At 39.5% G+C, this 12,996-nt stretch overlaps 1 protein-coding gene across 3 annotated transcripts in view; it reads left to right on the top strand.

The window, feature by feature from the left end:
- Tpp2 (tripeptidyl peptidase 2) overlaps window positions 1-12,586 on the top strand; it is a 67,208-nt gene extending 54,622 nt beyond the window's left edge. For 2 of the 3 annotated variants that reach the window (XM_047552878.1, XM_047552879.1), the window contains 5 exons: window positions 1,571-1,667; window positions 2,744-2,874; window positions 7,583-7,790; window positions 9,752-9,871; window positions 11,662-12,586. In XM_047552878.1, the coding sequence (XP_047408834.1) occupies window positions 1,571-1,667; window positions 2,744-2,874; window positions 7,583-7,790; window positions 9,752-9,871; window positions 11,662-11,751 (646 nt within the window). In that variant the 3' untranslated portion in view covers window positions 11,752-12,586. Of the gene's footprint in view, window positions 1-1,570; window positions 1,668-2,743; window positions 2,886-7,582; window positions 7,791-9,751; window positions 9,872-11,661 lie in introns of those variants that run through there. The other variant, XM_047552880.1, reaches the window with a different exon arrangement.
- Window positions 12,587-12,996: the final 410 nt, after the last annotated feature.

Raw genomic sequence — 12,996 nt, 5'->3', positions numbered from 1 at the left:
GATCCTGCTCCCCACTAAAACTAGTGAAAATTATTTTTTTAAAGAACAACCCTCTAAAAATCATCCTAAGGTCATACAGCAAGTGAAGAAATATCTGCTCAGAGATATCTACAAAAATTTGGTAAGAAAAGTGAAAGACAGGTGATATTCCAACAAAGACCACTGCCTCCTTCCCTCCTCCCAGTTTAGCAAAACAGAAATTTAACTTCAAACTGGTGCCACTGTGAACACAGGCTGTCTCCTGCCCAGTTCCCACGAGAGGAAGCACTTTGTGTTCAGGGGGAACCAGGATATCATTTCTCATCTTGCCAGTTACCTGCTGCTGAGGCTAGGTTCCAGCAGAATGCAGTCTAGAAGTGGGGGTTCCCTTCCGCTTTTAAAAGACTTGAATAAGAGAAAAGCCAACTGCTGAGCATTCTGGTGATCACAGTTCAGCTCCCTGGTTATAATCTTGTTACTTTCCTCCCATTTGGGAAATAACCATGAGACCACTGGACCCCAGTGCTCAAGACACTGTGGCACCACACCTGGCCAGATGCCAAGGAGACCCCAGGCTCCCTCCCTCCCCCAAGAGTTCCCAGCTTCAAAAGTAGGGTTGTCACTCAGAAAGATATGTCATTCTCCTGCCATTTGAATTTTGACAAGGGTACCAGTGCCAAAAGCATTCAGTGAAAAAATAATGTTTTCAACAAAAGGTACAGGGTCAGTTAGACAGCTGTACAGAGAAAAAAGCTGGACCTTTGCCTCACATCTACACAGAGTAACTTAAAATGTGTCTTAGAGCTGAAGTTTCTGGTTGAAGACATCGTGGTAAATCTTCTTGACTTTGGATTGGGCAAAGTATTCTTAGTTAAGATTCCAAAAGCACACATAAGAAAAGAAAAGGTAAATAATTGAGACTTCATCAAAATTAAAAACATTTAGTTCTGAAAGCATAGCATCAGGACAGTGAGAAGGAGTGAAAATATTTATCCCTGAAGAACTTCTGTCAGAATATATGAAGAATTACAAGTCAGTGATCCAGAGTCAAATGGCCCAGTTTTATAAATAGTCAAAGAATTTCAACAGACATTTCTACAAGGAAGATTATAAAAAGGTGGTTAACTTCCTTAGTCTACAGGGAAAACACTGCTTTATGTCTGCTTACTTGAGACTTTAGAACGTTCAGAAAAGTTTAGAACGTTCTTCATATAGATCTCAGGCACTTCTAGACCTTTACTCTTTCTTGCTATTTGTGACTGCTATTTTCTCCTTTTTAATAGGTGTGTAGTTTTCCTCATTTTTAACAAATCTGTTTATAGTTGGTATGTAAGAAAGCTACTGGTGTTTATTTTCATCTGAACATCTAATAGAACTCTTACATGAAATACCTTTCAGTTTGCTGTTCTTGGTGTTCGAGGTAAGCATTTGTATTACCTGCAAATAGTGCCCTTCTTTGTCAGCGACATCTGTATTTCAAATTGATTCCTTATTTCTTGACTGGAACTTCTAAACAGTGTTAAATAATAGAGAAGATAAATGTTCTTTTTAAAAGAAAATAGTGACTGTTTCCTCTTTCTTCCCTCCCTAGGCTGGATTCTAGTGACATTTACAATGAATTGAAAGAAACGTATCCCACTTACCTTCCCCTATATGTTGCACGGCTTCATCAGTTGGATGCTGAAAAGGTTGGACATGTGTTGTTTTTAAATAAATCTTATTTTGTCTATAATATTAGATAAGATTTGTACTTTGAATAGGGTTCATCCATATCTTTGCAGTCTGTTCTTGCCAACTGAAACATGTTTCCCCAAATTGAGTGTCCTGTTTTGCTGTTTTCATTAAGGGGGTTATAGGACCTAGCCACTGCTGGGAGTTGGTTGGCAGTAATGCTGGGTAGCATGTAGTATGTGTCCATACTGAGGTAGGACCTCAGTAGTCTGTGGTCATTGAGAGGGGTAGTAGAGAAGACTGCCTGTGGGTTGACTTGTGACCTTGACCCAAAGGGCAGGGCCCTGGCCAGATGGAAATCTGAACACCTGTGCTGCAGCTCTGCTTTGTGTTAACTCCTTGATGATTGTCCTTTGTAAGTATTAGCCACTGTTCCAGACTGTCTTAACGTGGGCCAGTGCACATTCTTAATCATGGCAGAGGGAAATGCCAGCTGTAATCAGTTAGATATCAGGAAGAGTGGCAGGTGACCTGGAGTGTGTTTAAAGGAGAGCTCTTAAGAGACTTGCATAAGAGAAAAGCCAATGCTGAGCACTCTGGTGATCATAGTTGGTCTCTATGATTATAATCTTGTTACTCTCATCTGTTTTAATGGTGGATTAGAAACAGTTTATTTCATCAGCTAGTGCTTTTCTTTTTTACTTCTTTCTTTATTTTCTTGATTTTCTTTTTTACTTGTTTTGATGTGTGGAATAACATAGCCAGTCACATCTCAGAAATCTTAATACGTGCAGAAAATGAGTTTCCTTTGTGAAAAAACAAACCATTTTTGTAGACTTTATGTTCAGTTTGCCCCCACTGTTGGTCTACAGCAGGGAGTGTAAATTTTATGTCTACACTAAAGTTTCCCAGAGACACTGGCAGGTTACAAGAAGTCTTCGTTAGGAGATAGCACAGAGCCCCTGGGCTGCCAGTAAATGACCTGGCTCCCTCTGCAGATGCAGCTCTCGTGGTTGAGACAGCAAAAACCAAATGCTTTATTGTACTGACTATTATACTCAGTTTGTCTTTTTTCTTCTTTTTTTCTCACCAGGAACGAATGAAAAGACTTAATGAAATTGTCGAGGCTGCAAATGCTGTTATCTCTCATATAGATCAGACGGCCCTAGCAGTTTATATTGCAATGAAGACTGACCCCAGGCCTGATGCAGCTACTATAAAAAAGTACCTAACCAGTAAATAATCTTTCTTGCATCTCATTTCTTAGTTATTTATATAAAAATTAGGGACTAATGTTATTGAGGATATTTTTTTCTGATGTCTTATGTATTCCTAATATTTGGGTACTCCCTTCTAAGAAAGGTTTTAATAATCTTCTTCAGTCCTTTTAAGACTCGGCCAGAAAAGCATTTTGCGTTCTGTACCTTAGGTGTGCCAAGGTGGAGAGGTTTGAGTAGCTGTGACCAAGTAGTGTGTCCTCTTGGAGTCTGTGTGAACTGGACAGATTGGGAGGACGAAAGCATGACACCTTTAATTAACTTTTAAGTTATTTAATGACCAGTAGCATGAAAAATATAAATTTCAGTTTGTAATGCCCCATAGAATAAATATTTTAAAAATTAGGTTAATTCTGTTATCTGGCAACCTTAGTTTTCTGTGACTCTCCTTAGCTGGGGAGAATGGTAGCAGATAGTTTAGAGTTTAGTCTTTGTAAGACCTAAGACTGCATGCAGATGTTGGAGCTTAGCTGGGTTCCCTGTGTGTGGTGTGGTTCTTTCCACCTGTGTGTGTGTGAGAGGTGATGGTCCAGTGACTCTGAACCAGGCTGTATTCTGTGTTTGGTCACTTACACCCTTTTGTGAACTCCCACCCCCTCTCCCCACCAGTGCTAGGGATTGAGCCCAGAGCTTTGCAAGCGCTCTACTATTGACCTACATCGCCAACCCCTTTTTGAGACAGGGTCTTGCTCAGGTACTGAGGCTGACCTAGAACTTGCAGTCCTCCTGCCTCAGCCTCCTGGGATTACAGGCACGTGCCACTACACCTGGCCCCACTTCTGTGGATTCTCACTATCACCCTGTAGCTCACCCACATCAAGTTTTCCTGTCACTGGTTTATTTTCAGCATTGGGTGTTTTTAACTTACAGGGGTAAAAATATCTTTATTCCTTTAGTTATTATAAGTAATAACCTAAATTGTTTAGGCTGCCTTAAATAATTTTCCTCAATAGTTCTATCTGCTTTATTCAGTATTTTTTTCTAAAATATTTGGAATAGAAAATTCCTCAAACTCTTGCCATCACATTGTCCATATTGACATTATAGGATCTTAAGACTTTTACAAGCAGTAATTTTCAAGTGGAATAAAATTTATAAAAAAAAAAAAAAAAAAAAAAAAAAAAGTGGTCATTTGGCCATTGTTAGTGCCCTCTCATATTTTCCAAAGAAATAATTTTAAAAACTTGCCCTTTTGTCATTATTGTTAATTATTACAATAAAAATGGTAGAAAATGTAACCACCATTTATCAAATGCCAACATGTACTGGACTATTTGGGACTTTTAAATACATTACTTCATTTATCATTAGTCTTTCAAACAGCCTGTGAGTGGGACACTTTTATCCCAGTCTTATAGGATATGAGAAAGTGGTGCTCGGGAGGTTAAGAGGACAGGGCCAAGGTGCCGTGCTGGGAAGTGGGGAAAAGCAGCCTTAGACTGGCCGTGCCTTTCGCTTCTCCAGTGCTCCTGCCCCATCTGGAGGAGCTCCACGGCTCCTCTCCACGCCTCCTCTCCACGCCCTCCCGCGCCCACCTCACCACCTTCCTTTCTACCTTCCCCGGGGCTGATCTTCCAGCCCAGCCCTGCACCCTGTCCTGCCTTCCCTGGGTGCTGCACTCCAGGGCAGGACCTCGCCTGGCCTTCAGCACTGGCCCCTGTTCCGGCCCTGGTTGTGCAGGACTGGTCTGCGCTGCGGTTCTCCTTCCTTCACACCAGTCAGTGTTCCATCCCCGGCAGGAGTCTGGCCTTGAGCACGTTACACCTGCCTTCCCAGAACATCAGGGGTCACAGGCCCCTTTTGCACCTTCCCCAACCAAGTTCATCACAGTGCCGGATGTCAGCTGTCCCCTACACTTTCTAGTGTCAGTTACTTTGTGAAAATAATATAATTTCTTCACACTCAAGTGTTTGTGAAATAACATGTCTGGCTTATCTTGCTGTTTCGGTAAATATTAAGGTCCATTTATCGCTCCTGATGTTTTGCTTGTATTTTTAAATTTTATCCACAGAGGAAACTCAATTCCAGGTTAGAGTGAACTAGAAATGTTCTCGTCCCCACTGTTATCATCTTAGGGTTTTCTTCAGTTTCTGCTCTTTGGAGAGTGCTGAACCCTGACTCTAATGACTGTCGAAGGCGATATTGATAATTACTTGCTGTTAAACACCATACCTATAAGGGCTTTGAAATAAATAGGGATATATCTAGAAAGGAGCCAAAACACATTGTAAAATGCTAAAAGTTAAACTGGCTTTAAGGTTCTGACAACATTGGATCAGTTTGTCCAATGCTATAAGAAAGTATTCTCCTGGGACCTTTCTTTGGCAGACTGAAATGGCAGATGGGGTTGTCTTTGAACAGGGCACCATATGCAAGCTTGAGAGATGGTGTTGAGGAGATGCTATCAGGAAAGGGTTATTATTTCTTTTTAGGTATTACTGTTAGCAGGATTTCTCATTTCCATGTAAAATTATTTTCACTTCAGTCACTCATGTAAAAAAATGATACAATAGCCATTGTACAGTCCTCAAAATGATACTGACTTTTTGTATGTGATGTGATACCAACTTTTAATTAAATTTGAACCACTTACTTAGTCACTAATGTTAAATTTAGGATTCACATAGAGTTGCTTCCGAGATATGGTGATCATCACTTTAATGGATACCTAACTAGATCTGATTCAAAAGGTGTCTATTGAGCAAATACTCTATGTAAGACTTCAATGGAAGAACTTAAAAAATGAAGAAGACACACTACTTTAAGAAAATTTGTAATCTAATACAGAAGACGAAACTTCCAGATAGGATGTACCAGTATTTGAAGTTACAGAAGCCTACAGGACGGAAAGCCTCTCCTCTGAATGGGGAAAGTTCCAGGAGTTAATAAGGGTGTTCTGTCTGAGTAGGTCACATTAAGGAACAAGAGTATAGGAACGGAATATTCTAGATGTGAGGAAAATAGATGATCGAATGAGAGGATGCTAAAATAGGCCTCTTGCAGTCGATTTAGTCCAGGTTTGGCAAGTTGAAAGCACCCAGGTCGCCCCCAGCTTGCCTTCTGCATCCTTCCAGCCTCCTCTGAGCAGTAAGGATGGGCCGTTTGTGGTGAGGGTGACAAAGCCTGCCTGCTGTCCAGTTCTGTTCCATAGTGCCCATTTTCCTTCACAAAGTGGGAATCATGGCTGTGCCTGACTCCCAGGGTTGTCACAAAACATAAGTGAAAGACTGTTAAGGGGGCAGGTGGGATGGGCACCTGGCATCTGAAAGGTGGGAGAAAGAGGGTCATTCAGTAAATGAGAAGCCGTACAGATGCCCCAAAGATCAACTCATAAGTCCTGTTGTTCCTAAGTCCAGAGTGTTCAAGCAGCTCTCAGGCATGTTTCCACAAAACCAAGTGAATTTTGGTTCTTTAAAACTGAAACTTGGTGCTAAACTGTTAAGCAACTTACAGACATAATTTCATCTATATTGCAAATGCATTAAAACTGTAATGGCTTCTTAGGTAGGAGGTCACAGGATCAGGTGGGCTTTGGACCACAGTGTGCCCTGTCTTGGGAAGTGTTTTTCGGCAGCAGCATTGTCACGGTACTTTGTCTTCACTTGCCCCACCATGTAGCCTCTTGAATCAACAGGACTCCGCTATGAGGTTAGGGATGAGCCTTGGAGCCCCCAGGTGGTTGGACTGGGAATTGTCTTTCCTACTGATTCTGGTTGATTTAGTCCCAGCAGTTCCTACAAGCCACTCGCTTCACCCTGCTCCTTCAAAGCCAGTCTTACTCTTGGGTCATCCACAGCGTCCTGCCTCCTGGTCACTTTCTCAGCACTCTCAGTCCTCATGGTCTTCATTTTATCTGACATGAGTTGGACAGAATGTCAAAAATAAGCAGGCACTCTGGAGACTAGCACTTTTCCCTGGAGGAGGGTTGTGACCATGTTTCATTCGATGGTTGTTGAGTGTCTTGTATGTCCCGGGCACCTGTGTGTGTTGTTCCTGCACTAGAGAGAAGCAGTTCGCCAGAGACTGAGAGCATGATGCAGAGGCAGACTGCTAAGCCTGAGCCCCACATCTGCCACTTGTGACTGTAGGGCTGTGGACAGATTCATAATCTTTTTGGGTTTCAGTTTTCTCCTTCACAAAATAGGGATAATGAGAGATATCTTACAGAACTGAATGTCAATGGATTAATATGTTAAAATGCTAGGACGGTTTCAGGCATATTCAGAGTAAGCGTTATGTTTGCTCTGTTTGTACATGAAAATTCATGCCTAGAAGAACCTGACTTCCTGTATGTACAGGTGAAGATGTAATAATGGCTATTTGTAAGAAATGTAGAGACCGAAGAGAATTGGCCTAGGGTTCTGTTGCTGACAGTTTTGAAATGATTACCCTTTCAGCTCTATTGTTGATGGCGTTCTGTTTTGACCAAGCACAACTTTCTAATTCATTTAATCTGTGTGTGTGACGTAGTGGCTCATTTAATATTCATTGATAAGGAATCATATTCGATGTAAAATACAAGTGTATTACGTGGTTCTAAAATATTTCTGCATCGTAAATCTTAGGTAAAAGAACGCATGCACTTAATTTTAGGTAAGACTGTCATCCTAACGAATTTTCCTGATCTGTGAAATATTTTCTTAACTACTCTCCAGTGATATGGACAAACAGAAATCCACCCTGGTAGATGCACTTTGTAGGAAAGGATGTGCCCTGGCAGACCACCTTCTTCACACGCAGGCTCACGATGGGGCAGCAGCTGGTGATGCAGAAGGAAAGGAAGATGAAGGAGAGAGTACTCTGGAGTCTCTGTCGGAAACATTTTGGGAAACTACAAAATGGACTGATCTTTTTGACAATAAGGTAATCCTCTGCTTCTTGTTTGAACACACATTTTTGAGCCTCGCTGCTGCCAAAAGAGGAAAGAAAGAACGAAAGGAAGTTCGGCTCGGCTCTGAGGAGGACACTGTGACCTGCTGCCTCACGCTTGTCCTGCCTGTTTTGAAAGCATTTACCATTACTTTATATCTTTACTACTTGATGTTCTGTTTACCCATGATAATCTGGAAAACAGTTGGAAAATATATGTGATACTCCTTTAGTTAAACCAGTTATGTATGAAGCTAAATCAGAGAGATCTTCTAGAAGCATCTTCAGACCTCCCTACCTTGTTGATGTGCTATGTGTGTTTTGTTATACTGGTTGCTTAGATATTATTTTCATCAAAACTGCCTAACTTCTAAATAATTATTTTAATTGAGAGCTACTCAGTTTTGAACCCTAGTTTGGAAAATGCAACACTGATAAATTATTTTGGATTTTAGTTATAAAAATATTTTCAATCCCCTTCAGCTCTCTACTATAATTCTGACAAAAGAGATTATATAACTACTAAGCCAGGTGTGGCACACTCCTTTAATCCCAGCTACTCAAGAGGCTGAGGCAGGAGGATCCAAAGTTTGAGGCCAACCTCAGCAATTTAGCAAGACCCCGTCTCAAAATAAAAAATAAAAAGGACTGGGGATGTAGCTCAGTGATGGAGCATCCCAGTACTGCAGAGAGAGGAGAGAAGAGATTAGGTAACTACAAGTTTCTGCCAGTCTTCCTTGCTGTAGAGGTGGAGGCACAAAGTAAAGCAGCAGAATTTTCCTCACCCGGGACAAACCCGCTCTTTGTTTTAGTCATCAGCCACTTGCTCTCAGAATTTACTCTGGTAATTTGCAGAAAAGAACCTGAAAGTAGGAAAAAATTCTTCCTATATGCTTCAGATTTTCTGCCACAGTTAAGAAGTGGATTTACAGAAGGTGTCTCCGTCTCATTCAGGAAACTGAAGGAGTCAAAACTGCATAGGAGTTAAGAACTTAGATCTGAAATTCCACCCCTGGAGTTTGACTCCTGCCTCTACCATTTTTAATCTGTGAATTTAGGCAGATTACTACGTTCTGATGCTCCAGTTTCTTGTCTGTTGAATGAGGACAGGGACGTACCTGCGCTAGGGTGTTGTGATGCTATTAAGTACACGAATAGTCCCCAACAATTTTCCTGCTGTTGTTAACAGTTGTTGAAGGTCTACTGTGTGCCAGACACTGTGCTATCAGAACAAGAACCTGGGCCCTGTCTTTTGAGGAATGTAGCAGAGATTGATAAACACTTGGTGATCGTCACAATAAGACTCTTATGGATAATTCTGCCTTTGCAGTGGTGCTGCTGGATTGAGGGCTGTGTACGGCTTGTCTGTTCACTACATTGTGGCAACAGTTGTTGAGCTCTTGCTTGGCTCCAGAAACACATCAGTGTGACAGGAGCCCTTCCTTTGAGGACATTCTCCACATTCTGAAGTGGAGACCAAAATGTGAACAAATGATAACAAGCAGATTTGACAGATGTAATAATGAAAGGTACAAAACTTGTACAAAAGGGACATGTTTATATAATCTGATAACTTTTTTGAACTTTGTCCTCATCTGCAGTTTTAGTGATTTATAGTGAGTCTTTACATTTTTTGTATATCTACCCTAATTTTTGTTTTTGCAATTATTTATGTCAACTCTAGTTTCTTTTGCGCGAAGAGACATTTTATAGTAGATTTCAACAGCTAGTGACCTCTCAAATTACTAGTTATCGTCCCCAAAACAAATTACCTCTTCTGCAGAATTACTCAGTACTTTCAAAGATACTACTTGTATTTTAGAAAAAATTTGCTTGATGTAACACACTCATTTTATCTACACTTCTGTTATAGCCTTAATTCTTTTATTATTAAAGTTACATGTCTTAAAATGTAACCATTCCATAGATAACCTTTATCTTGTTCTACGTCATAGGTTTTGACATTTGCATACAAGCATGCATTAGTAAATAAAATGTATGGGAGAGGCCTTAAATTTGCAACTAAACTTGTGGAAGAAAAACCAACAAAGGAAAACTGGAAAAATTGTATTCAAGTAAGTGATGTTAAAATTGTCTTTGTTAAATGTCACTTCAGTATTGCCCAGTGACAAGAGACCTTAAAGGGTTTATGGCAGTGACATAATGATACTGGTGTTATGACTATTTTTACTTTAATTAATGTAATGTGTATGAGAGACCTCAGTAAACTAATTAAATTTTTAAAATATTCTTCACTTCTGTGGGGGGGGGCGAGGAGAGACCTGTATTAGCCTCAAATGTTTTCAACAAGGGCACAATGCATTATTTATTTTATATAATTGGAAGATAAAGTTTTTCTTAAAGAAGGAAACATTTCTTTTAAATATGTGACACCTCAGTTCTAAAATGGTTGAACTCACAGTTCGTATTTGATTTTCTTCACTTGAGATCATAGACCATTTTATTCATTATTTTATCATATATCACATTATAGAAGAGAAATTCTGTAGTTGAAATTTCTATACAAGTTAATTTTAAGTATTAAAAACTTACAGAATTTTACAGAAATTATTTCTGTAAGTGCTTCACATGCATTATTGGTTTATCCTGAATGATATAAGATGGCAGGTGTTTTGGTGGTACTAAGATGCAGTTACATTTGTATTTATCTAGTGTAGGGCAGTTACATTTGTATTTAACACTAAATTTGGATGTAAAATGGACCAGTAGGTTTCTCCAGAATTATGTGGCACAGTGAGCTGTAGATTATCTTAATACCCTTGGAACTTTTTCTGCATACAAGTATGCATTAGCCAGTGAGTCCCAGTTGTAATACAGTTTAAAGTAGGTCCTTTAGATTTTTCACAAGGGTAAGAGAACTCTTTCTGGAGCTAATTGTTACTATGTCTAGTGTGGTTCTCATCATAGGTTGTAACTTGTGAATTACATGTTACAAATGTGAGGCCAGGAGTGCTCCCAGACATTGACATTGGGCACTATTACCTGACCTTTCTCCCCTCTGCTCTGCCCCACTATGTCTGTTCTGCACCCAACAGCCATAAAGGTGTCTTTTGATGCCTACTGGGAATCTCTGTCACATTAGAATAAACCCCAACCCTCCCCATAGCTCCTGAGTCCTTGCCCACCTCTCTCCAGCCTCTCACACCACGCTTGTTCCTCTTCTTTGTTTCTGCCACACCAGACTCTCTCCAGTGGCTGAAAACAGCCACACACTTCCCTCTGAAGACCCTGGTCACTGCCTATAGTGTATATATGGAAAGCTCATCCCCAGACTTTTCACAGAGAAGATTTCAGCTGAAGTGCCACCTCCTTGGAGATCCGTACTTGACCATCTTAACTTCCCAGTTACACCCTGTAGCATATCATTTGTTTTCATCTTATACCTGATCAATACCTTCATACTCGCTTATTTGTTTTTCCTGCATGGAACCTGTTTCCTGAAAGTAGGGAGTTGGTTTAGTGCTGGCTTCTGGGTTCCTAGAACAGTGTCTTACCTAATAGCAGACACCCAGAAAAAACAAGCGAAAGAAGGTTAGGTTGGTAGTTCCCAGGAAAGGAAGTAAGTTAAGCTGGAAAGAAAGGATGGCAGGTTAGTAAAGAGGAAAAGAAGGAAAGTTGTAGTGATGACAGTCAGACGGGTGGGCTGGCTGATCATAAAGCTGGGTGGTACAAAGGAAGGTCGGTGGGTGGTGGACTTAGGATTGCTTGATGGAAAGAAGGAAGGTTCTGTTTGCTGCTACTTTACTGTTAACTAAGTAGTTGATGGTTAATTCACCCTAAGTATTGAACTTGGAAATCTGTTGTCTCTTTTAGTAATACATTAATTAATTGTGTTTTATTGTAGCTGATGAAATTACTTGGATGGACCCATTGTGCATCTTTTACTGAAAACTGGCTTCCCATCATGTATCCTCCTGATTATTGCGTATTCTAAAATAAGAACCAAGACTTTAAATTTTAAAAAAGAAAGTTTTATAGTGAATGGATATAAGAACAAATTTGTGGCATTTTAGTCTAATGCATGTTTTCATCCACTATCAATACTGATCATTAAAACAATACCATATTTATCAGAGAATTCACTGGCGTGTGGCTTAATACATGTAAATGTAGACTCTGACATCATGGTGTTTTCTTAATGCCTCACACGGCTGGTAGGAGAGGATGTGCCCTGCTGCCAGCACTGAGCACTTTGAGTTGGGTCACAGCTTCTTATGTGCATGATAGGTTCAGAAGAGCAACTTTTAACGCAAACCTGTAAAATTCTATTTTTTATTTTATAAATGAACAGGGTTTTAACACGCTCAACTTTAATTTTTTTCAATTGTATAAAGGCCTTAAAGCTACATTGAGCGTAGCTAAAATTATTTATTGGACTAAAAATTAACAGAACATCATTTCCAGATTTTTTTTTCTTTTGCAAACGTTTACATTCAATTAAGGAGAAAAAAAAAAAAAAACCTTCACAAATGTGTAGCATTTGCTAGAACATAATTGTTTCAATAAATTTTCACCTTGGGGTTGTGATAGGCAAGTCATTTTTTTACATCCTCTTGAAGTAAACAGCATCAGATGAATTAATAATGCGTGTATAAGTGCCAGACAGCTGACTCTTTATCAGGTATTGTAAAGATACACATGTGGTATGTTTAAGTCGAAATAATGTAAAACACATGAATAAATGTGCTAAACCGGAATCACAGTACACCATATGCACTCTGATACCTTAATTTTTTTTTATAAATAATAAAAGTGAATATTGAAGCTTCTTAAAGGTGGTCTTAATTTTTCATAAATCAAATTGGGGGTTAAAACAAATAATATATATTAAATCCACAGACAAAAAAAATTAAGTAATTTATTTTATACTGTTTCTTATAGGCTTGCAATTATTTGAATATATTTCCAGTTCTTATTGTGTGATTAGCTTTTGTGTATGTTTAACTTTTTATTATCTTTTTCCTGGCTGCTATTCTTGCTTCTTTTATCCTGCCTCCATGAAACAGTCAGAAATAGACGATATTAAAACATCTGTAGTTACTTATCAAATAGCAAATTGTTTGTGTGTATGTGTGGTTTTTTCATCTTGTTCCTGTAGAATTTACTGCTGTAGATGACCTACCAACTAATCTAGTCTAGTCACTCAGAACTGCTTTTATCTGATGAAAGCATCAGAGCC

Source organism: Sciurus carolinensis, chromosome 5 (assembly GCF_902686445.1).
Source record: "Sciurus carolinensis chromosome 5, mSciCar1.2, whole genome shotgun sequence".
Lineage (NCBI taxonomy): Eukaryota > Metazoa > Chordata > Mammalia > Rodentia > Sciuridae > Sciurus > Sciurus carolinensis.
This window is presented reverse-complemented; position numbering and strand designations above follow the sequence as displayed.